Raw genomic sequence first — 24,627 nt, 5'->3', positions numbered from 1 at the left:
CGTGCCCCCCAAATCTGTTCTGGAGCAGATTTGGGGTGGGTGCAGTGGGCTGCAGGGGGGAAAAGAGGATGGGTAAGTCTTATCACACAAGTGACATCCACTTGTGTGACATTAGCTTATGGTTTTGCATTAGTTTTCAATGGCACTTTGTCATGTCCAGAGATATTATAAACTTGGGCCCATTATTTATTTTTTTTGGTGGTGGTTTTACATTCTCAGATGCAAGTGTTTTCATGCACAGTGACATAGGATGCATGGATAAGAAAAAAGCCTGCTTGTTAATCACATGCCTAAAGTGAAGGATAATTAGGATGGCACAATAGTAATGCATGTGTGTGTATGTGGTGACATATTATAGTATCCTTTCCAGCAGTGAATACTCAGTACAGCACAGACTTCTCCCATATGGAATTCTGTGAGGAATAATACAGAATCTTCTGGTCAGTTTTGAGATGGGGGGCAGATGAAGAAGAAAGTGCTCAGGGCAAGTTCACACTTTACAAAGCAAACATGTTTCTTCCTGTGTGTACACTGTTTTTACATTGGTATTTCCTGCATATGTGGATAACATATATATGTATGTATGTATGCTTGCTTGTCCAGACATTGCATGTTTTCTATGGGAAAGACCTATTTAACACCAGTGTATACACAATATATTTATGTGGAATTTATTACAATTCGGTTGGTTGTAGTTTTTATTATTCTGGACAATGTGACCTTCAAATCTCTTTCAACCTATGTGGCAGAGGTTGCTGTTCACAAACTTTGTCAGAAACTCAAGCCCATGGTGGGCAAGTATCCAAAGCTATTAGACTGGCACTCTTTTTATTTGTTACTTATTTTATAAATGTATGAGTTGTCTTTTGGCTCAAAGAGGGACCTCGAGGCAACTCATGATTAAAACTTAAAATAATTTGAAAACAATTTGAAAACATTACCCACAGCAGAACTTAGAGCAGGAGATAATCTTAAAGACAGAGTGCAGAGCTAATTTATTTAAAAAGCCACGAGGAACAAAAAAGGGGAGGATGTTGTTCTTGTTGGTGCTATTGTTAAACCATAGAGAGTCAGAAACCTTGCAGATCTACCGCAATTCACCCAGAGATCTATCAGTAGACCTTCTTTCCAGCACTACTGTGGATCCTTCCTTTGACCAACAGCTCTAGATGTTTTTATTCTCCCAGTATTTTAGCATTTTAGGTTCCTAATCTTTTAGCTCTGTTGTTTTAAATCTGTATTTTAAATCTCTGCATTGCTGCTAGGTTTTATTCCGGCTGTACTGTTGTATTATGGTTTTAAGCTTTCATATTTTATATTGTTTTATGCTGCTCTCTGTGGTTTTAATTTTTGTGAACTGCCCAGAGAGCTTTGGCTATTGGTGGTATAGAAATGAAATAAAATAAAAAATAAGGGTGCTATCCTATTCAGATAGGCGGCTGCCTCCGAATTCAGAGGCGACCACCTATCCAATGCAGGGCAGGAGAGCATGGAGTGGATCATTCCCTCCATGCTTATCCTGCCCTGCATTTTTGGCTAGACAGCCGATTGTGGCTGTCTAGCCTTGGAAGGGCTGAGCAGGGGAGGAGGCTGCTGTATGACACATTGGATGTGTCGTACAGGCATTTCTGCCATCCCCACCCCAGAACGCCCCCAGAATGCCCCTTTTCAGTCACTCCATGCTCCTCTTGCGAGCGTGGAGGACAGGTTTGTTTGGCGCTGCCTCCAAGGCAGCGTGGAAGTGGGGGGAGGTCAGTTCTCCGGGAACCGAACTCAGAGCGGGGGCTCTGAGGTCAGTTCCCAGAAAACCAGATATCCTATGGCCATCTAGCCTCTGTCATAGGATTGCTCCCTAAATAAAATAGTGGCACAGGAAGTGAGTTTCCACAGGAATCCTAGTTTATGTCCTGTAGCACCAGTAGGAAAGAGAAGTACTACTGGCTCCATTTTAACTTCATTACAGTCTAAGAATGGTAGTTATCCATTGGACTGAATACTGCAGAATAGGATCTGAATAGACTGCAAGTATATGCACAACTTCTTCATGTTTTGAGGACAATTACTGAAGCAATCTCAGTTCTACAAGTCACATGCTTACACATAGAACCAAAACCATTAGGCTGAACAAGATGCTTGCATTTCATTTATATCTTGTAAAAATATGACAACTTGGATTTGATAGGTCAGCACTTTCCCTCAAGTTTGCTTTAATACATACACACTAGGGTTGAGAAACAATTTTTCTATTAATGGTTGATGAAGACTTACATGAGTTGCTCATTCTTTAGCAAACCTACACATTAGTGCTAGCTTATCTTTTTCATATGTCAGCAAAATGTCATAGAACAATATTGCATTGGCTTAGCAGTTAGTACATCCCAACCTCAGGAATAATTTGCTGATGGAGAAAATCTTAGGCAGACCAATATTACTTCATTATTCAATTTTTTCGTATAATTCCACCCAACTAGGTAATAATGGGCAGTATCCAATGCTGTCACAGTGTTATCATAAGCCAACACTAGTGCAATGTCATTAGCATTTGCTAGGCAAAGAGGAAAAGCAGTGATTTGCATCAAAAATTTGGCACCATCCAAATTTGCATCCAAATTTGGCAGCTGAAATTTACCGGCAAACCATGTCATCAAAATTCAAATCACCTTTTCCCTTTGCCTAGCCAGAGCTAATGATACTGTGCTAGCACTGGTTTATGCTAGTGCAATGTCACTAGCGCTAGCACTGTGACAGCATTGGGTACTGACCAATGTTTAAATGTGAATGAACATAGCAACTATATGAAGGTAAAACACAATGAGCTAGTTTCTAGTTATCAGGGAAAGCTTATAGGGCACACCAGTTAGGAAGGTAGAAAATAATTTTATTGCCTCTTTCCGACAAGTACAGAACAGCCAGAAGAAACTCTTGATTGCAGCCAAGTTAAGATTAGCCCTTTCAGGTATTCTGTGTGTATGTATGCATGTGCACAGGCATGCATGCCATCGATACATTCATCCAAAGGTCTGATCAACTGTAGACTGTGTACATAAACTTGTATGTGTATAGGCCAGGGGTAGACAACCTGGTCCCCTCCAGATGGATTACAACTCCCATCAGCCCTAGCTAGCATGACCAATGGTCAGGGCTTATGAAAATTGTGGTCCAAAGCATGTTTAGGGCACTGGGTTGCTCATCCCTGCTATAGGCATTTTTGAGATCTTCAGATGGAGAATGGCATCAAGGATCCTGCTTCCCTCTCCATTATCTTTATCCATGGCTTCCAAATGTCTGCACAGAGCCAGTGTGTTTGGTAACAGGATAGCTATTACCAAATGCCTTTCCAAATGCAATGTGGAAACCAAAAGAATTTGTGGTTCTTCTAGAAAAAAGAAAGGAACAAAGAATATAGTTTTGCTTTCACTGAGGTTTATTTAGTTTGCTATAATCATAAGCTGTTATCTAGGCTCAATTAAAGTGAAAATATAGAACATACATATGAGAACTGAGAAAGTATGTGCAGATCTGTCACATACCTGCTGATAAATAATCTTCTCGGCTGAGTTTAGCAAGCTGCCAGGTAGCCTGTAAAAGTTTTTTGTTTTCTTTTGTGTACATCATTTTCGTGGTTTTTTGTTTGTTTGTGTTATCATATCTCTACATCAAGCACACATTTAAAATAACAGGAATTCACTGTAGTCAGAGTTTTATAAGATATCTCAAGATTGTAAATTATTTTTTAGACAATGCATTTACCCAGTTGGCAAATTTAACTTGCAACAATCTTGAACAGAGTTTACAAGAAGACTTTTTTTCTCAGATAAATAAAGAATGCTTAATACAGATCGAAGTAACTAAACAGTTCTATATATCTAAATTCCAAAATATTTCTCAGTATCGATCTTGCTACATTTTAATGCAGATGTAAGACAATAAGAATGAAAATCCTTTAGCACAGAGGTGGGCAAACTTCAAGCATGTGGGATGGGATCTACTTTGTTTTTTACTAATCCACTAACCAGAACCAGTTAAAAATAGTCATTGGAGGGAAGGGGAGGAGCTAGATGCAAAATGCTGGTTAAGAATGTGGAGCCAATTATACACTGCAACTCATGAGCCATAGGCTGGGATCACCTACATATTCAAATCTACATATGAGTTAGTTCCGGGATTCTAACACAGCTCTAAATCTACATCCGAGATGAGTTAGGTCAGGGATTCCAGCACAGCTCTAAAAGTGACTAGCAGAGCTGCACAAAGACCTGGTCAAAGGCAACTACTTTACAGTTGACAAACACTGAGGTGTTTTATTCTCTCTCTCTCTCTCTCTCTCTCTCTCACACACACACACACACACACACACACACAGGATGCATTTTTCTTTTAAGTGCTTTTCTGTCTGGCACATCCAGACAGGGAATTTCTTAGTTATTTTTTCCCTCAGTGGAACTTTGTGTGACTAAATTATTTACCTGGGGACTTCACAAAACTTGGGCTTCATAATTTCTCTCATGCTGGTGCCATTTGCTACATGTACAAAATGTTTTCCAAGGGGAGAAAAACCACAGCAGGAGGTTTCCACGGTGCAAAACAGATTCACTGTTCTCTGGTAATCTTTGCCAGATGAGGCATCCTGATGTATCTTTAACCAATTTGTCTCATATTCTGAACAAGACTCTACAAGCAAAATGTTTTTAGAGTCTACATATTCAGCAACATCCTGCTGGTGGTAACTGGACAGCAACAATAACCATTTCCCATGTTGGTCCCATCAGTGCTTAAAAAGTAATTTCTGTAAACTCCAGTATAGTCAAACAGAATTCTCACTAAGTATGTGATTCCTATAACAAACTTGTTATATGGCCAGTCAACCAACAGTGGTCCTAGTTGGCATAAATCATGCTATCTTACACAATGTTCATCAACAGATTGGAATTTCCTTATATTTGAAGAAACCTGTTTAGGTCATCATGTCTTACAATAGTATTTTCAGACATTCAAGATGCATGCAATGACCATACATGTGTGGGTGGTGGTTGGGGGGGGCAGCGGGTTGGTTCTGTCCCTGACTTATATGCATTCACTATAAGCCCTGGATGGAGGCGCCACATGTACAACTGCACCCATGTGGGCGCCTTTCAGCCATTGTAAAGGAGCATGCATAGGCTAGAATAGTGAGCCTGCTGCCTTAATGCTGCCCTCTTACATGCATTCACTAAATATGCATTGCATGCCTAAACATGACTAAGGTTGCAGTCCTATCTACATGAGGAGCATTGTCTACAGTATTGACAATGCTTTCTGGAGCTGCCAGAGCTTGCTGGATTTCCAGACATTTCAGGGTGACTGCATCCCAAAAGGAATTATTGAAAGGGAAGTGGATTTTCGTAGAGATCCAGATGAAAAATCCACGTCTGCCAAACCTTTTGCAGATTAGAACCATGCAGTTCTACTTTTTAAAAAGTTTGGTGATGTACCAGCCTTCTTCAGTAGGCCCACCATGGTGAAGCAGTGTCCTGATTTTCCTGTTAACCTGAATTATCAACCATCCTTCCCATGTATTCCTCTGCAAGCAAAAAGCCTTTTATTATTGGGCAGACTAAAAATACAATAAATACGATAAATATTATTACTGAGTGACAGGAAGAAAAGAAACCACTGTGGAAGTTAGAGAATGGCTTCAGTTGTAATAGACTAGACTTCAAACCTATATAATTGTGGCTTTGTCACATTCATGCAGTTATATTCCACAGAGAGTTGTCAGCATTATATTACTGTCCAGGGTGGCTCTTTGTGGCCAGGTTGAAGCTGATTTGTGGAGGCAGTTGGTCAAGGCGTGAGAGTAAGCTGAGATTTTTAACTGGTGTTTTAAGGTGCATTAACTATGCCTTGAGTTAAAAAAAATCTTGAGCATTAGGATAAAACTGCAGATAAATTTAAATAATAAATAATGTTGCTAGTAGAATAGGGGTTTACCCCCGCCCTTCAGGCTTTTGTTGTTGTATCTTCCTTCTAGAGTTTGGCCAGGCATACTAGGATGCTTTATCAAAACTTCTTTGTTGGTTAGGTAAGGACCCAGCTTCTGTGGGAGCAAGCCATTAAGTGGTTATTAGACTTTTAATCCAAGTTTTAACTGAAACATCTCTAGCATTCTGAGACTTTATGCAAATGGTAACTGAACAATGGAGGCATGAGCCCAGAATGGTGTTGAAGATGGAAAGCCAGCCAATGGAATTGTTGTAAGACCTTGGACAACACAGGTTGGCAGAACATACTCAAAGCAGATATCTATCAGTATGTTCCTATATGGGCATTGGATCTGTCTAAATAGGGAGTAGCCCAAGGCATTCCTCTGCCTGAGGAAGAACAATAAATGATACCCCCACCCCTGCCACAAGTCAAGGTGTGTAGTACCCAAGCTTGGTCAAGGTTTTTGGCAACTGAGTCAGAAAATCCCTCAAGCGCCTCTCCCTGTGATTAAAAAAACCAGTAAAAATAAATAAGAGTTTTCTGCCTTTTCATGACACCTGAAGTCAGCTGCCTGAGGTGGCCACCTCACTGCATCTAATGACAGGGCCAGCTCTGACTCCTGAGAGTAGGAGTTCAAAAGCAGATTGCCAAAGGACTGATGTTATTACATGAGTACGTTCACTATTTTAAAGAACAACAGAGATCAGGGTCTCAACCATTTTCTCTGTGGGGTGTTGGAACAATGGAGTGAATAGAAGTCAGTGATGATGAGGGCTTCATGAACATAACAACTGTGAATCTGATCCTTTTCTAGTTTAGCTCAAATAGCCGTTCAGGAGAACATAAATGTAACATGTATAGACAACATAGTCTTCAAAGATTCTCTAAAAACTGTTTTATTTGTTTTCATTGCTACTATTGTACTTAATTGGAACATAGATGTTTGTCTGTGTTTAGCTTTGCTAACATATGAAACACCTTTTGAATGCCAGAATAGGATGACTTGCCTGCGTGTTTCAAAACAACCAATGAGCAATTAAATAGGCATACATTCACAGTGTGTTTCTAAATTTTCTTGAGGATTTAGCAATGCTGCTAAGCTAGCAATATCTTGTCAGGGGTATTTGACTGACAAGCCCTCAATGTTTTCATAAGGTCCTTCCAGGTTAACAAGTGGAACTAAGTAATGAGCAAAGTCAAGACTGCAGAGTCTCCTATGTCTATACTGTGGATATAAGAGAGGCTCTTTTATCAGTGCTGTCTTCTCTAGTGGCTGTGAAGGATATTCTTTTGCATCTGACCTGTCATGTGTTAACACACACAGCTTCTTTCATTGCAACAAACTTTTCTAGTATTCTTAAATACATTTGGAGTGGATCAAGCTATGCTTACTTGGCCAACTATGCAAGAGCAAGGATAGAAGCTTTAAAAGAACACTAAATTTTCTGGCTCCATATAATTCAGTTTGATGCAGAGACATCTTTGATGAGTTAGTAGTACTCTTGTTGTCTAACAAGAATCATTACTGACAATTACTGAGATGGGATCAGCTATTCTTCAAGAACAATTCTTGTTCAAGAAACTGTCTTCAGCATCCTTAACATTGTTTGGTGACCGGTCTTGTAGTAGGTGGAAAAATGTATTGAGAGCATGATTTTCAACAGCAGCTCAGGCCTCGCTAGGTTACTACAGGCATTTACTATCCCCTATCTGGCCTTCAGCATTAGAGTCAATGACACTAATTTCTCTGGTTAATGATGACTTCCAGGATAATTAGTTACTTATGCCCTGGAATTTCTTGTGATGAAAGATGGTATAGAAGTGTTTAAAATAAATAAATCAAGGCATGCAATGCACCTTTCCCATTGTGTTTCTTGTTGTAGTTCTGATTAACATCAAATCCCCTTGTGGCTTTCTCCCTGTTCCTGGCAAAACAGCTCCAGGGGAGCCACATTATGATCTTCTGTCACTGCTTCCTTAGGAGCTTGCACCACACAAAGGACAACTGCAGAAAAGGTCCATAGCTTCAGGCTGTATTGCCCCTCCTGTGAAATCTCTGTGGTCTTCTCAGGTGGGGTGACTGTCTCCCCACATACTTCCTTCCCCATGTGTGCAGTCTTAGACTTGTAAAGGGGGGGCAGTGGAAGTTTGAGGCAATGAGAATAATGGCACAGATGAAAGAGTCCCTTTCCTTCTCCTCCTCCAACTTCACACAAAAGAGATAAGATCCAATCACAAAGATTTCTCTCCATGCACGTGATTAATACCTTATTAAAATAGATTGCATATAGTAACTGCTTAAAACATCTTGAATTCCTCCTTGAACAGTAGGGATGTGAGTCTTCTTTCTCTGAAGAACAAGAATTAGGGGAATTGTTTTAGGCTGGTTTGAAAGAACTTTATTTGATGCTAAGACTGTAATATCTTATAGTGCTGAGCACAAAATTCAGCAATATTGTTAGAATGAATAACAGAGGTACTTCTAAAGACATATGACTATAAATACAAAAATAATCATATAAAGAACTATACTCTATAATATTTAACATTGGGGCTCTCTATTCCAGAATTCACTCAAGCAAAAAAAAAAAATCAGTTTCTATCTCTGCTAGAAATAAGTCAATTATCAGAATCACTACACTGAGTATAAATATCAAAGCATTTCTTTACTGTGATTCTCATTGTCATTATATTTTGTTCTGGGTGGAGGAGGATGCATTTTTTTAAAGAAGAAATACCTCTAAGTGCAATTTGTGAAAAATACCGTCTTAAAATCTTGAACCAAGAACACTTTGCATTGAAAGTTTTGCCATCTTTTCCCAAAGTGTGACTTCTCTTCTGTTTTGTCTTTGCCTTGACTATGGAGCATATGTAATACCCATTTCTATCCCTAAACACAATGTGAACCAAGGTTGGCTATAGCTTTGAGCAGGGCAGGTCCCTAGACAGGTTATGTGCTATAGTCCCCTTCCCTATTTTTTGTCCTAGCCACTCCAGTGGTAGTGGAAGAAGCAGAGTTCTTCTTGTTGTGGCACCCTGGCCAGCTGCCATATTGATTGATGCCATGATGCCTCACCCAGATGTAGTGCTGGAGCTGGGGGCATTGTAGGGAAATAAACTTGGTGGCCAGCGATAGGCTGCTGCAATGAGTGGTGGCAAAAAGGTGTTTGTTTTTAAATGGGCATGGGGAGCTCTCCTGAGGCCACTGAGAGCTGCTGTTGCTGAGATCACTGGGAAAAAAATTGCCCAGGGTAATAAGAGTTACCAAATCACTGCTACAAAAATTATTAAAGAAAAACCGAATCAAACATTACTGTTTCTCCTCCTGGCATCCATGATTAGGGTTGGCACGGATGCCCAACTGGGTCTGGGAGTCTGTCAGGCTGCCCACACCCCTGGCCCATGCCTGCCGTGCCTCTGGCCTCACTCATCTCCACTCACGCCCTCCCAGACATTCCCTGCACTCAACTGGACCCATCCATGAGCACCCACCATTTTCCCAAGCTTATATTTATGGAAAAAAGGAGGTCATTAAAAATGCACATATTAAATATGCACCAATTTGGGCTGGGAAATGCTGATCTATGCTATATTAGATGCATAATATGCCCAGCCTATCTTAAGGAGCGCCTCCAGCAGCACCAGACAGGCCGCTTAACAAGCTCAGCCTCGGATGGCCTTCTCTCTGTCCCATCAGCCAGGACAGCTAGACTGGTGGGGATGAGGGAGAGGGCCTTTTCTGTGGTGGGCCCCACTCTGTGGAACTCCCTCCCTAGGGAACTCCGCCATGCCCACTCTTTAATGAGCTTCTGTCATGCATTAAAAACGTGGTTGTTTGGGCAGGCATTTGGGGTGGCTTAGGGTATTTTAGAAAATGTTTTTGTTGTGGAATTTTATTGTTTTAAACTGTTTTATTGTATGCTGTACATCGCCCAGAGTGGCTGGGTGACCAGCCAGATGGGCGATCAATAAATTTAATAATAATAATAATAATAATAATAATAATAAATGGCCCATTTACGCCTGTCAGGGTTGGATCTGAGCCCATAGAGTCCCAAAGCAGCTCTGATTCTGAGGAACAGATACAATCCGTGGGAGAGGAACCCACTTGTTTTTCAGAGGTGCAGCTAGAGGGAGAGCCCCCACCCTCCGCTCACATTCCTAGGAGCGACAGTGACCCTAGCATGGAGAGGGAGGGACAACTTGAGATTCTGGACACGAGGCGCAGGCATAGAGACAAGCAGGAGGTTGCGGGCGTCGAGAGGAGGTGTTCAGCCCAACTGGCACAACGACAACAGCTGCGCCCCGAGGCCCTACGGGATAAGGGAGGACTCTTCCCTCCTACTCCTTAAGTTCAGAGACTTGCCGTGCTTTTCTCCAAACAGAGACCCTGATGTTCCTAATGCTTAAAATCCCCTGGTAGGCTGCTCCTTTGTGTTTTCCACTTAGTCTCAGGCAGTTAGCATCTGTAAGCATCATTAGGCTGAATGGAAATAAAGCCTTGGAAAGGAGCCCTTTTACCTGCATGTTGATTCTGGCTACTTGAGGATTTCAGAAGGCAACAGGGGCTTTCCTGGCAACGCCTCTACTACTGCGTGTATCAGCTTTCCCAGCCCAAATTTGTGCTATTTATATGTGCATGTTTAATGCCTCCTCCCATATTTGCCTGCCCGGACCTTAAGATCATCAGCAGCGGCCCTTCTCCGTGAACCCCTGCCAAAGGAAGTGAGGCGGGTGGCTACTAGGAGGAGGGCTTTTTCTGTTGTGGCACCCCGGCTCTGGAATGAGCTCCCTAGTGAGGTTCACCTGGCGCCTACATTGTACTCCTTTCGGCGCCAGGTGAAGACCTTTTTATTTTCCCAGGCATTTTAGCTTTCTAAATTTTTATCTTTGCTGTTTTAAATCTGTATTTTAAACTCCTGTACTGCTGCTAGGTTTTATTGTGGTTGTATTGTTATATTGTGGTTTTAATGTTCTATTTATTTTAAATTGTTTTAATGTGTGTTGTTTGGTTTTAGTTTTTGTGAACCGCCCAGAGAGCTTCGGCTATTGGGCGGTATAGAAATAAATAAAAATAAATAAATAAATAAATAAATAATGAGCTCCTTTTTTCTGTAAAAATAAGTTCAGCAAAATGGTGGGCGCTCGCGGATGGGATCCAGGGTGAGTGAGGGTGGCTCAGTGCGCTTGTGGGCTCGAGTGTGAGTCTGAGAGAGCTCAAATGGGGGCAATGCTTCAGCAGGTTCTGATACCAGAGGTGGTGGTTCACCCATCCCTATCCATGATAAAAGTAATAATGAATTCTGACAGAACATTTTGCTTTCATGAAATGGCTTCTAGAGGGATCAGTTTGGCTATGAACACCAAGCACGAATTTAAATTTCATTCAAATGGGTTTTCCATGCAACGTGCCCTTGGATGATCCTATTAACTATCTGCGGATCCAACCACAGCTTATGCTCAGATTCACATAAAGTGTTTTCAAGTATATACAACCATGGAATAGCTCCAGGCATTATTGTCTGTTTGCAAAATGTCACTGTAGAATAGCACCTGAGAATGCCTGTGCCAGGATTGCATTCTTTCCAGGTACTAGGCTCCTATTTCCCTCTACAGTTAAATTTACAGGACAGTAAAGTGTTGCATTGCATGCAGTAATGAAATAGTCAAATCCCAAAGCAGTCATGATGTGGGATTACGGGCCATCAAATGAAAATCCAAACTGCCAATATTAATTGCTATCCTCATCACAAGAAAAACTGGCTTCCTTCCATTGTGGTGACCTATGAAATGTGCATGCAGAGAATTTACAAGGTGCTCTTTAAAAATTCGTCCTTATTTCTGTAAAAAGAGAAACACTGATGCAACTTCAGAAATCTACTGACTAACAGAGCAAGTGCAATGTTAGACTGCCACTCTATAATTAATAATTTGATGGCAACCATTAAAACTAATATAAATGGGAACGTTGCTCTTATACAGTGGCTATAAACTATGGTCCTCAATTGTCCTTCAATTTCAAATTCCCGTGCCAAAGAAAAGACATCATAATCCCACCAAAGACAAAGAAACTGAAAAAACATATGCCAAATGGTTTGGTCAAGGTCAAACTGAAAGAAGAAGCAAAGCCTCAAAATGGTGCTCAAAAAATTGCAAACTTATGGTGTATAGTACATTGAATTGCATTTAAACTTCTAGCACTTCCTGGGACAACATAAATCTTGACTGCCTTGTTCCAGTGGCAACATTTATCTGATAAAGCATGATCTGATAAAGCATGCTCCAATTGAACTGCTATAACTGTTTCCTTTGAAACAAGACAGTGCAAGACTATAAATTAAAAATCCAATGGATATATTACATCTCATAATAAATGAGAAGACATGTATAAATTGCATAGTAAAAGACTACCTGAGAGGAGTGTTATCCATCCTTAACCCCCCCCCCCCAGGGTTATCTTTTTAACCCCCTGAGGACTGCAATCTATTGAGAGCCACATGGGCAGGGGTGGGGTGGGTTGGGTCGAGGCTCCCTTCTGCCCCCACACTCACATACACACACTTCTCCACTCACTCACACTTCTCCCTACTCACTCACACATCCACTCATCAAGACTGTGGGGGGCAGGCTTAGCCCTTCCCTCCTCTCCAAATCAGGATGAAAATCATCCCCCACACTACTAATAACCTTTTTTCCTAAGCTTAATATCAATTGGGGGGGGTATCTTCATGAGGATCACAGCTGGAGGAGAGGATTAAAAGTCTTCTACCTTGATCCCCCACCCCTCCACTGTTCAGTTGATCTGCAGGAAACAGCTGAGCTGTGGGTAGCGGCAGTGTTGAGGAAAAGTTAGTTTATCTGCAGCCCCTTTCCCTGCTGCTCAGCTGTTCTCCAGAGATCAGCAGAACACTGCAGGCAAGGAGACTTTCAAAGCATTCTTCTTTTTCTGCTTGAACCAGGAGGCACTGCCTCTCCTCGTTTGGGTAAGAAAGTCTTGGGAGGAACATGGCAGAGGCTCTGCAGGCCATGTGCAGGCTAAAGGCCATGGATTGCCCACTCCTGCTCTGTACATCCAAAACTTTTGGATTTGCACACAGCAGCCTGATATGATAAAGCACATCAATTTGTGCAACTGCCTTTTCAGGAGAAAAAAGTTCTTCATGTACAGAAGTTGTTTTGAAAAACAAGGACATAGAAGATGCTCTGCAAACTTTCCATGGATTTTTGAGAACATGGTGAAGTAAAGCAAAAAAGTATGCAGAAATAAACGGACAGGTTTTGTACAGCTCTACAGCTCTTGCCCACTATTCAGACAGGAACAGCCCTGTGGTAAACAAGCATATAGTGTCACAAACCTATCCAACTCAACATGTCTCATTAAGTCCATGAAGCCAATCCTTTCACTGTGTTTCACACCCTCTGTGTCCATCACTGGCATAAAAATCAGTGACTGTAATGGAAACTAAGAAGTCTTTCAAATTCTGTGTCTGTTGGCAAAGCAAAACCAATTGCAGCCAATATCTGAATTTCTAAAACAAATTTTTCCTAAAGGGGATAGTGAGTCAGAACTCTTGTATTCAAATAAAGGGGTACTTTACAATGTATGCCACCACACATGTTTTCTCTGTTCTGTTTCAATTCCCTATGCTAGCAATCAGTTAAGTATGGGAAAAATAAATATGACCTTCACCACCTAGGACAAAATGGTGTTGAATGATACAGTCTTGAGAGAACCATTTCTATTCTTTTGATAGACTGGGGAGGACAGGATAGTATTGTGCTAAACCAAGTTAGGTGGTGGATGGGGGGAGTTTGGGATATTTATCAAGTGATAATTGTAGGACCCTTGAACAGAACCAAAGCAAGGCTTAGACATTGTTCTGCACTGACTTTAAGACGTAGATTACAAGTTTACATGCGCGCGTGCGCACACACACACAAATGTACATATGAGGAATAGGGATGGAAGGACTAGGAATGTTCAAGCTCACCAAAATTCTCTGAAGTTCACTTTGAAGCTTGGTTCAGCTCACTCCTGTTTTCATTTGTGACATGTTTTTTGATTCATTTGAATGGGAAAAGTACATATTTCTGTGCGAATTTTTCAGTTTTCCCCCATTGACTAAAGTGTGAAAATGCTCTTTTTTTTTAAGTGCAATTCAAAATGAGCATTTTTAAAAAAAAGTATTTTTCAATCACCATCACAATCTCAAGAATGTGTGAACATTTTCCAAAATAATGTATTTGCATTTGGGGTTGCAAATGGGGCAAGTTCGGATGATTTGCAGACTGAAATGAAATTTCATACCGTTCTAATGAGGAATACAATTCATATTTAGCTGATCTGTTTGGGCAGCGATCAGTGACTTGGTTCTTAAGATCAATTAACTTAAGGAAGTTCACAGAAGGAAAGTTTCCTCTTGCCTCCCTCCCCACACCATGAGCCACCTGCTGAGAACTCCCAAAGTCTCTCTGAAGGGTTGGGGGCCCTTCTGAACCATATGAGATGGGATCGGGGGGGAGGGGCTCCTGAAGGTGGAAAGAATAGGAAATTTTTGTTCCATGAACTTCCTTAAGTTTACTTACTTAGACTCCAAGCCCAATTTCAGTGATTTTTCCTTCCACCAGGAGCTCTTGCATAATAGTCCACATTGTTCAGAGCCGCCCAAACCTCCAGAGAGACTTTTCAGGAGTTGCCTGTGGCCACAGGAGGGAGAAGGGAACAGAAAACATTCTTTTTGTTAACTTCCTTAAGAAAGCATCCTATGTCCCCTAGACAGCAACTGTACATAGGGTACAGTGAATCTCCCTCTGCAAGGCCAGAGACAGAGCTATAACAACAGACAGTGTGGGTCATGTAGATCAGGGGTGGGAAGAAAGTACATCTCCAGATGTTTTTCATGTCAACTCCCAATATTCTTGACCACTGACCATGTTGGCAGGGGCTTATTTACATCCCATTGGATCAAGGCAACCTGAGTATATGTCCATTCCACTATATTGCCTGCCAGTTGCCATTTAATAACAATGTCTAATACCAAATATTTAGTAGGTAGACGTATATTGATAAAGCTAGTTCCACACTGGTTGAAGTAGATGCTAAATTGCCTCAGGTCCTACCTCCACCATTGCTTTCTGGCATGAATTATAGTGATTATTGCCAGTGAAGCAGTGCTGCTGACATGCTTCTGCTGCAGGGCAACATCATGGATTCGCTCAGGATGCCATATTGTAGTGCCACAGGCCATGGTGTCCTGTTGCAACAGCCTTTGTGCCCGCTCCTAGACATATATTTGCAAGAGCAGCAAAATTACTGGGGGCTAAGGAAGACACTTGAAGGACAGCCCTCCTTACTTCCAAATTTAGAGGGGTTGTGAATTGTACTTTTGCTTCAGATTGACCCTAAGTTCCAATGCAAACAAAAAAGAGGAGGTAAAGTGCATTGTCTGTATCAGCACTATTCTTTGTTATCTGCAGAGTCTCCTGGTCACAAAACAGTAATTTCTAAGCACATTTTAAAAAGGAGAGAATGAGAAAGAAAGAGAGAGAATGAGAATGCCGAACTATGGAAATAATTCCTTTAAAGAACATGACAGCATGAACCTTCTGCATAAGAATGCTTGCATTTTGTGCCTTCTTACCTATTTCTGGTCTTCTTCATTTGCTTAATTACTACTCTGAGAGTCTGAGGCTGGCAGAGATTTCCCCTGCAGCGCTCAGCAGCTCTGCTGACTGCAGAGACCCTACCTGGCACACAATTTAGTGCGTCAGCGTTCTAGATAGAAATGAATGAAAAATCAATCAGGGCAACTGCAGTGGTAGCACATGCAACTCTAACCTACTTTGTGCATGGTTTTCAACATTTCACAGTAGACTAGATTCTAAAATGGTAAGTGTACTGTGTACCTGAAATAAAGTATGCCTTTGCTGTTCAGCCTGTATGCTCCTTAGATTAGATCAAGACATTACAGTCCGATGCTGAATTAACTAGGATGCAAAAAAAGCTATATTAGATTAGATGCATTACAATACATACTATATCAGAGATATAGTACATATTTGTTTAATGGAGATAAATAGAATAAATTCATAATACTAAGCAGACCAATAAACCAAAGTCCACTTAAGATTTAAGAATCACAATCATCACTTATTTTTACTTTATGATTTGGAGAGGATAATTGCATGTTTCCATTCCTATACTTTTAATGGACAAAATTATTAAATTGTCTCTCTCAACTGATTTAAGTGTCAGTTAATAGTCTATGCAGCTAACTCCCTGGTAAGGAGGGTAATCTTTTATAAGATTTTTTCTTTAAAGTCACTTGCTGCTATAACTTTTCAAGCAGAGTGGGTTAAATCTTCGTAGAGCCACAAGAGAATGATGGAGCTGTAACAAGTTGTGCAGTGCATCACTGTTAAGATTTCCAAATTTCACCAGCTTCTTTGTATGTGCTGCTCTCACAGTGAAGAAGAGTCTTGGGCTATAAAAGATGAAGAGTCTACTTTTTCTGGTGCTGATTTCTTTCTGCTGGGCTGACCATCATGCTGCCAACTTTACTCAGGAGCATGACAGAATTATCCACATCCATGGTAAGAAAAATGAATTTAAACAACAGTTGTGATGCTGTACTGAAATGTTCAGATATTATATATATCCTACCTTTGCTGTTGTTTTGTATTATTATACTGTGAACAATGAAATTTGTACTGCTTTTAGATTTGAACTGCAGTTATTCAATATGCAACCCTGCAATGATTTCTGAGACTGAAACAGTTTTTGCTAAAACTAAAGCACATGCATATTGAATGCAGAAAGTAAGCACTTGACTTAAACAGAAAATCCATTTGCCTTACTGCAGAACAAATATGATCTAAAACATGTCATATAATAAAGACCTCCATATCACAGATACACGGTAATGACTTATTAATAAGACATAGTACTGAAAGAAATAGAGATCAGTGGACAACTTGAGCAATATAAGAAGTAGCTTACCTCACTAAAGAGATGCCTTTCCACATAGCTTTTCATTTGTATAAAACGCTATGTTGCCCCTCTGCATAATCATGTATATCCATTTGAATCCTAAAGCTTATGGGTGGCTGTATGATGCTTTGAGGCTGCAGTGCAATGCAGCTGTTTTTCAGTTCCAGCTTCAGCAGCTGAGGGTCATCCTGTATGAAGCAAGCCAAAACATTTATTTATGCAAAAGTGACAGGCAGGATAAAAAACATTTTGCTTCTCTCACTTGTATACATTAAATGTTGACAACTGAAATTATGCAGCCTAAGGGTACCATATCAAGTTTGGAGGTTCTTGAATGGTGTTTGCACTTTCTGCAAACATACACTACAGTACACTTGTCTACCAGAACAAGGCAGAGCTTAGCATTTGCAGGGCTTAGCATTTGCAGTTCTTCTCTCAGTGGAGATTTCTAGATCCCAACATCTCCAGGCACCAGACCCTGACTTCAAGGTCAAAAAAGAAGTTGCACAAGATTGGTGTCTCAGCAGCAGGCACTAGAAAAGAATGTAAGCTGTGTGGTTAAAAGGGGATTAACGATCAGGCTAAAAACAGATGGACTTTGTAAAACACTGTTTGTTAATTGGTCTATTCCTAAGAATTCAGCTCTTGCCTTGGGAACTGTTGTTTAGTTGATAATAGTCGTTTTGGACTGTAACTTTAGCACTTCCATACCAGCATTTGCCTTTTGAACTGGGATAGGAGGAAAAAGACTATTTTCTAAATATTTAATATGAACTCTTTTTTAAATGTCTCAGGGGAAGTTGAATTTGTCAGTGAAAATGTGTTAATTATGCCTCAGAACATGTCCTCACTTTGGACTCAACCCATGACCTTCCCTCAAAGAACCTGGAGAGAGGGATTTAATAGAAGAGCTTGTCTTTTCAAACACCAGTACTTTAATTCCATGTCAATCTGAGCAGTAAAATATATTTACCTCTTTGTAGTAGTTTGATACTTCAGTGGAATGTAAACTGCCTGGAATATTTTACTTTGTCTCAGGACCAAGAAGAAAAGTAGTGGCTGTTCCACGTTTTGTAGCATTGATCAAGGCAGTGTGGAAGATGTTGCCCTGTAAAAGGTCATTCTACCCAACTATTTTGTCAAATGGGGCAATAGGCATACTGCCTACTGTCACATGGTACATAGGTATACTGCCCCTGATATTGAAGGTAGCATATAGTCCTTATGGCTATATGGTATTTCCAGTAGCAGAGGCAGTATGCCTATGTATACCAGTTGCTGGGGAAAATGGGTGGGAAGGTGCTGTTGCACTCATGTGCTGCTTGTGGGTTTCCCGTGGGCAGCTGGCTGGCCGTTGTGTGAACAGAATGCTGGACTAGATGGACCCTTGGTCTGATCCAGCAGGGCTCTTATGTTCTAAGTAGTTGGACTTTAGACTGCAATGTCCTTGCAAGCAGCCCAGGGGAAAAAACCAGCAGTAAACTACAGCAGAAACTCCAATTAGGGCAGTTCTGAACCATTTGTGCCATTGTCCTGCCTCATTCACAGAATTTTAGGTGTGTGGGGGGGAGAGGTGTTCAGATGTCATCATCTTACACTCGTAACCCTCCAATGTTTTCCCACTGCTTCCACCTTTTTTTTCTTACCACAGAAAATCTATTAGGGAGAAAAAAATGGAATAGCTGCACGATGCCTTCTAATTGGTAGTACTAGGAGCTCTGTGTCTGGAAACACCCTTAGTAATTTAGCACCAAAGAGGTGCTGGTCAAGTGCAAATCTACAGCAGTTGGAATTCGCCTGGTAGTATTTCCATCAGTAATCTAGTGATAAACTGCCAATACAAAAGCAAATGTTTCACCGCCACCATTAAAACCTTAGTGCCCTCACTACTCAGTCAGTCCCAGTGCTGATATTTCCTGTGGCTCTGTGCCCTTCCCCCTTGTAGAGGGTTTCTGGAAAAGACATAGGGCGGTCACCTGTCTCAGAAAAATCACTTGGTCATGGCTCACTTGTACATAGTATTCAGATTTAAAACTGCCCATTGCCTTACACAAAGATAAACAAAACAGAGGAATCCCCCACAAACAATATGGTCACCTTAAAACCAGGCAGTTGACAACCCAAAAGAATCTTACTCAGGTATGGGGTGCCATAGAACCAGCTGCAGGGAGAAGAGATGATTGTGTATTAATATAGGGAAGGATTTGATAGACACTATAGCAAGACCATGTGCAAAGCAAAGCAGATTGTAGATAAAGTGAAAGTATGACCACTGATAACTGTCAGAGCACTGAAGTACTTTGCAGCAGGTCATATCACTAGTCAAATTTTCTGTCTCTTTTATCTTAATAATTTGTATCATTAATTTGTCAGCATATACCACTTGGTAGTTTTCTAAAAGTATTTGTAGCAGTGCAGGTGTTGAGAGGAGTTTGTGGCTATGGGTACTATCCAATACTGGGCCCCAGACTTCTGCCCAGGGATCCAGAACTAACAGCACCAGTGGGAGAGGATATACCTCAAAGCTGCAGTAACCAACTTTTAACTAGTCATTATACATGTGTGCCACTGGGAAGCTCTTTAGATGCCACCTACTTTAAGCCAGCCCCTTCATGGATCACTGCCTTGTTGTGGCGAAAGGGCTTGCGTAACTCAGTGAAGCCATAAGCTATGCCGTGCAGGGCCACCCAAGATGGACAGGTCATGGCAGAGAGTTCTGACAAAATGTGGTCCACTGGAGAAGGAAATGGCAACCCACTCCAGTATTCTTGCCAAGAAAACCCCATGGAACGTATCACAAGGCTAAAAGAGATGACACTGGAAGATGAGCCCCTCAGGTCGGAAGGTGTCCAATATACTACTGGGGAAGAGCAGAGGGTATTTCCAAGTAGCGCCAGAAAGAGTGAAGCAGCTGGGCCAAAGCCGAAAGGACACTCAGCTGTGGATGTGCCTGGTGGTGAAAAGAAAATCCGATGCTGTAAAGAACAATATTGTTTAGGAACCTGGAATGTCAGATCAATGAATCAAGGTAAGCTGGAGGTGGTCAAACATGAGATGGCAAGATTGAACATCAACATCTTGGGAATCAGTGAACTAAAATGGACAGGCATGGGCGAATTTAATTCAGGTGACCATCATATCTACTATTGTGGGCAAGAATCCCTTAGAAGAAATGGAGTAGCACTCATAGTCAACAAAAGGGTGGGAAAAGCAGTACTGGGGTACAATCTTAAAAATGATAGAATGATCTCAGTACGAATCCAAGGCAAACCATTCAACATCACAGTAATTCAAGTCTATGACCCAACCACTGATGCCGAAGAAGCTGAGGTTGATCGGTTCTATGAAGACCTACAACACCTTCTAGAACTAACAGCAAAAGAAGATGTCCTGTTCATCATAGGGGATTGGAATGCTAAAGTAGGAAGTCAAGAAATCACTGGGATAACAGGCAGGCATGGCCTTGGTGTACAAAATGAAGCAGGACAAAAGCTAATAGAGTTTTGCCAAGAGAACATGCTGATCATAGCAAACACTCTTTTCCAACAACACAAGAGACGACTCTACACATGGACATCACCATATGGTCAATATCGAAATCAGATTGATTATGTCCTTTGCAGCCAAAGATGGAAAAGCTCTATACAGTCGATCAAAACAAGACCTGGAGCTGACTGTGGCTCAGATCATGAGCTTCTTGTTGCAAAATTTCGGCTTAAATTGAAGAACGTAGGGAAAACCACTAAACCATTCAGGTCAATGGCGAAAGCAAGAGAATTCCAGAAAAACGTCTATTTCTGCTTCATTGACTACGCTAAAGCATTTGATTGTGTGGATCACAACAAACTGTGGCAAATTCTTAAAGTGATGGGAGTACCAGACCACCTTACCTGTCTCCTGAGAAACCTGTACGAGGGTCAAGAAGCAACAGTAAGAACTGGACATGGAACAACCGAGTGGTTCCAAATTGGGAAAGGAGTACGACAAGGCTGCATATTGTCACCCTGCTTATTTAACTTATATGCAGAGTACATCATGAGAAATGCCGGGTTGGATGAATCAGAGGTCGGAATTAAGATTGCTGGGAGAATTATCAACAACCTCCGATATGCAGACGACCCCACCCTAATGGCAGAAAGCGAAGAGGATCTAAAGAGCCTCTTGTTGAGGGTGAAAGAGGAGAGTGCAAAAGCTGGTTTGAAACTCAACATTAAAAAAACGAAGATCATGGCATCTGGCCCTATCACTTCCTGGCATATAGAAGGGGAAGAAATGGAAGCAGTGACAGATTTTACTTTCTTGGGCTCCAAGATCACCGCAGACGGTGACTGTAGCCATGAAATTAAAAGACGCTAGCTCCTTGGGAGGAAAGCTATGGCAAACCTAGACAGCCTAGTAAGAAGCAGAGACATCACCTTGCCGACAAAGGTCCGTCTAATCAAAGCTATGGTTTTCCCAGTAGTAATGTATGGCTGTGAGAGCTGGACTATAAGGAAGGCTGAGCACCGAAGAATTGATGCTTTTGAACTGTGGTGCTGGAGAAGACTCTTACGAGTCCCCTGGACTGCAAGGAGGTCAAATCAGTCAATCCTAAAGGAAATCAACCCTGACTGCTCATTGGAAGGACAGATCCTGAAGCTGAAGCTCAAATATTTTGGCCACCTAATGCGAAGAGAAAACTCTCTGGAAAAGACCCTGATGCTGGGAAAGACTGAAGGCAAAAGGAGAAGGGGACGGCAGAGGATGAGATGGCTAGATAGCATCACCGATGCAATGAATATGAACTTGAGCACGCTCCGGGAGAGAGCGCAGGACAGGAAGGCCTGGCGTGCTATGGTCCATGGGGTCACGAAGAGTCGGACACGACTGAACGACTGAACAACAACTTTAAGCCAGAGCTTGATCCCTGAGTCTGTTTTGAATGCTGGGGCTCAAACCTGGAACTTATAGTTAGTTTGCCCAGAGAAGTTTTTTGTTCCTGGGTGGACTAAAAATGAAATAAGTAAGTAAGTAAATAAAAAGATAAAGGTTCACAGGAGGGCAATGGAAAAAGGGGTATAGGGGAGAAAAAATCCTATTAGGAAATAGTGAAAGAACTGGGCATGTTTATCCTGGAGAAGAGAATGCTGAGGCGGGACATGACAATGCTCTTGAAATACCTGAAGGGTTCACACAGAAGAGGTCAAATGTTCCCTGCTGTCCTAGAGTGCAGGACTATATCTAATGGGCTTACAGGAAGTTAGATTTCAGTTGAACATTAGGAGAGCATCTTAACAGTAATAGCAGTTAAACAATGGAACCAATTACTGGGGGGAGGTTCTCCTTCTTCAAGCAGAGGCTGAAGAGCCATCTGTTGAGATTGCTGTAGGCTGTAGCTCTGGATTTTCTGTATCAAGCAGGGGTGGGTGTGGCCTACAAGACCCCCTCCACCTCTTTTATTCTATGATAATACGATATGCATTTCAACCACACTGAATAGCTGTGCCTCATCCTGCTTGGGATTATGGGCAAGGGTTCCAGGTCAAATAATGTGGTTTCCTTTTTTGTTTCCTTTTTTTTCAAAAGCATGAACCTTTCACTGATCAGAAAACATGGGACCATATGTACACTCTCTCCCTTGAATAATCAGTAGAGGATGGAGTATACACCTATGTGGCTGAGCATAACCTGCCAGTTAACATGATTAGCAGCTACCCCCCTACAAAAAAGATAAAAGGTATATTTTCTTTCTATCACATTCCATCTATAGTTGTACTTCCCGATAGGATGAGTTTAATTTGAACTCAACTCTGTTTCATCTGACATCTGTGTCTACAGCTAAGGAGTGTTTATCAGAGGACCCAGCTGGGACTAATCCTTACAATAATAATGTAGAGATAATTGTGTTTTGTGACATGCTTAGGGATGGAGGCATAGAATTTTGGCACATAATTTTTTTCTGTCTCATGACAGAAATGAATTGAGCCAAATGAATGAATCAAATCAAAACATAATGCTTTTGCTGACTGCGCAGCTAATACAAAAATATTCTCAGGTACACAACAAAACACAATGCTTAAAACTGGAGATATGGGCCTCCCTAAAGAGGCACTGGCACTTGCCAAGAGAGATACAACTATTAGCTTCTTGCAGCCCCCCAGTGTGACGTGACCTGGGCTGTGTATCCACCAGCAATTTACTCTAACCTGGCTGCGGGGTGACATCTCTGTGTTTCCATGATATTGTGGCCATTCAGCACCAGCCCCACATTTTATCGCTGAACAACTGCTTCTTCTCAGACTGCTTATAGTCCTACTTTTCCCGCTTACCACGGCTCCATTACTGACCTGTTTCCACAATCGCACTGGGTCTGGTATTATAGTCCTGCCCATGGGGCATGTAGCCCAGCCTTTGTGGGTGTGTTGCTCTGACCTCAGTAACCCAACCCTATCTCTCCCTGTTTTCCAAAAGTTACATCGCCATTTTGGAGCAGGATGCCAAGGGACCAACTTTGAAAACAACATTGAAATAAGCACCAGAACACAGCCCATGACCCCAGTCAAGGGGTGTTTTCTCCCATTGTGCTGAATGAGGCTTGCCCTCTCAGTGACCACCGAAATAACAGAGAAACCCCTCAACTGAAATGGCACATATCAAAGCCCAATTCCTTAAATGCGATTAAGCGCGATCTCAAGGCTTCAGTCCATTTCCTTAGGACGTAACTCCACAGCTTCCATATAGAGGTCCTGTGTGCATTAAAATGGGGGCTGGTTTTCTCTCTTTCCCACAACAAACCCATTAGTGTCTCCTCAGAAGTAACTCCCATTGCAGTGGATGAGGCTGATATTCCCCTTCAATTGAAATGGCACACATTAAAGCCCAATTCCTTAAATGCGTTTAAGTGACCAAGTGAGGCTGCAATGAATTGCCTTAGGAAGAAAATACTTCGCAGCTTCTTTATAGCTATCCTGCAGGTTACAATGGGGGCTGGATTCCATCTTTGTGTTTACTACTATCTTTCCCACAACAAACCTATTAGTGTCTCCTCAGAAGTAACTCCCATTGTGCTGAATGAGGCTTGCCTTTGAAAGCCTACATCAGAACTTACAGAGATTCCCCCTCAGTTGAAATGGCACACTTTTAAGCCCAATTCATAAATGTGATTAAGTGCGATCTCGAGGCTTTGGTCCATTGCCTTAGGACATAACTCATTCACAGCTTCCATATAGAGTTCCTGTGCATTTAAATGGGGGCTGGTTTCGCTCTCTTTCCCACAACAAACCCATTACTATCTTGTCAGAAGTAACTCCCATTGTGGTCCTCTGGGTTAAAACAGGGGCTAGTTTCCCTCTTTGTGTTCTCCCCTGCTCTTTCCCAGCACAAGCATATGTGTGTCTACTTGGAAGTAACTACCATTGTGCTCAATGAGGCTTGCTCCTGAAATGCAGGTGCATCTGGACTTTCAGGGGAAAGGAGAAGGGGGGGGAGAGGGGGAAAGCCTCTCTTCACAGCAAAGCTGATTCCTTTTTCAAAATCCGGTACTCCTCCATTAGCTTCTCCTTCTGTTGTCCTGGAAACATGGCCGAAGAGGTGGGAACACTGATGAGGTAATCAGACCCAACCCAGACTCCACTCAGACTCCACCCATCCATCAAGAAAATAATTCGATTAGAGTGCAGTGGAAACAGCACAGA

General features: G+C 41.7%; 1 protein-coding gene across 2 annotated transcripts in view; it reads left to right on the top strand.

Moving 5' to 3' along the window:
* The window catches only part of HAPLN1 (hyaluronan and proteoglycan link protein 1), a 94,565-nt gene that overhangs the window by 28,827 nt on the left and 41,111 nt on the right, over positions 1-24,627 (top strand). For both annotated transcript variants that reach the window (XM_084832081.1, XM_084832082.1), the window contains one exon: positions 16,432-16,557. In XM_084832081.1, the coding sequence (XP_084688207.1) occupies positions 16,458-16,557 (100 nt within the window). In that variant the 5' untranslated portion in view covers positions 16,432-16,457. The remainder of the gene's footprint in view (positions 1-16,431; positions 16,558-24,627) is intronic.

Source organism: Heloderma suspectum, chromosome 2 (genome assembly GCF_057233095.1).
Source record: "Heloderma suspectum isolate Gila_16-S chromosome 2, 16-S_ref, whole genome shotgun sequence".
NCBI lineage: Eukaryota > Metazoa > Chordata > Lepidosauria > Squamata > Helodermatidae > Heloderma > Heloderma suspectum.
The sequence above is the reverse complement of the archived record's forward strand: the minus strand, read 5'-3'. Positions and strand labels throughout refer to the sequence as shown.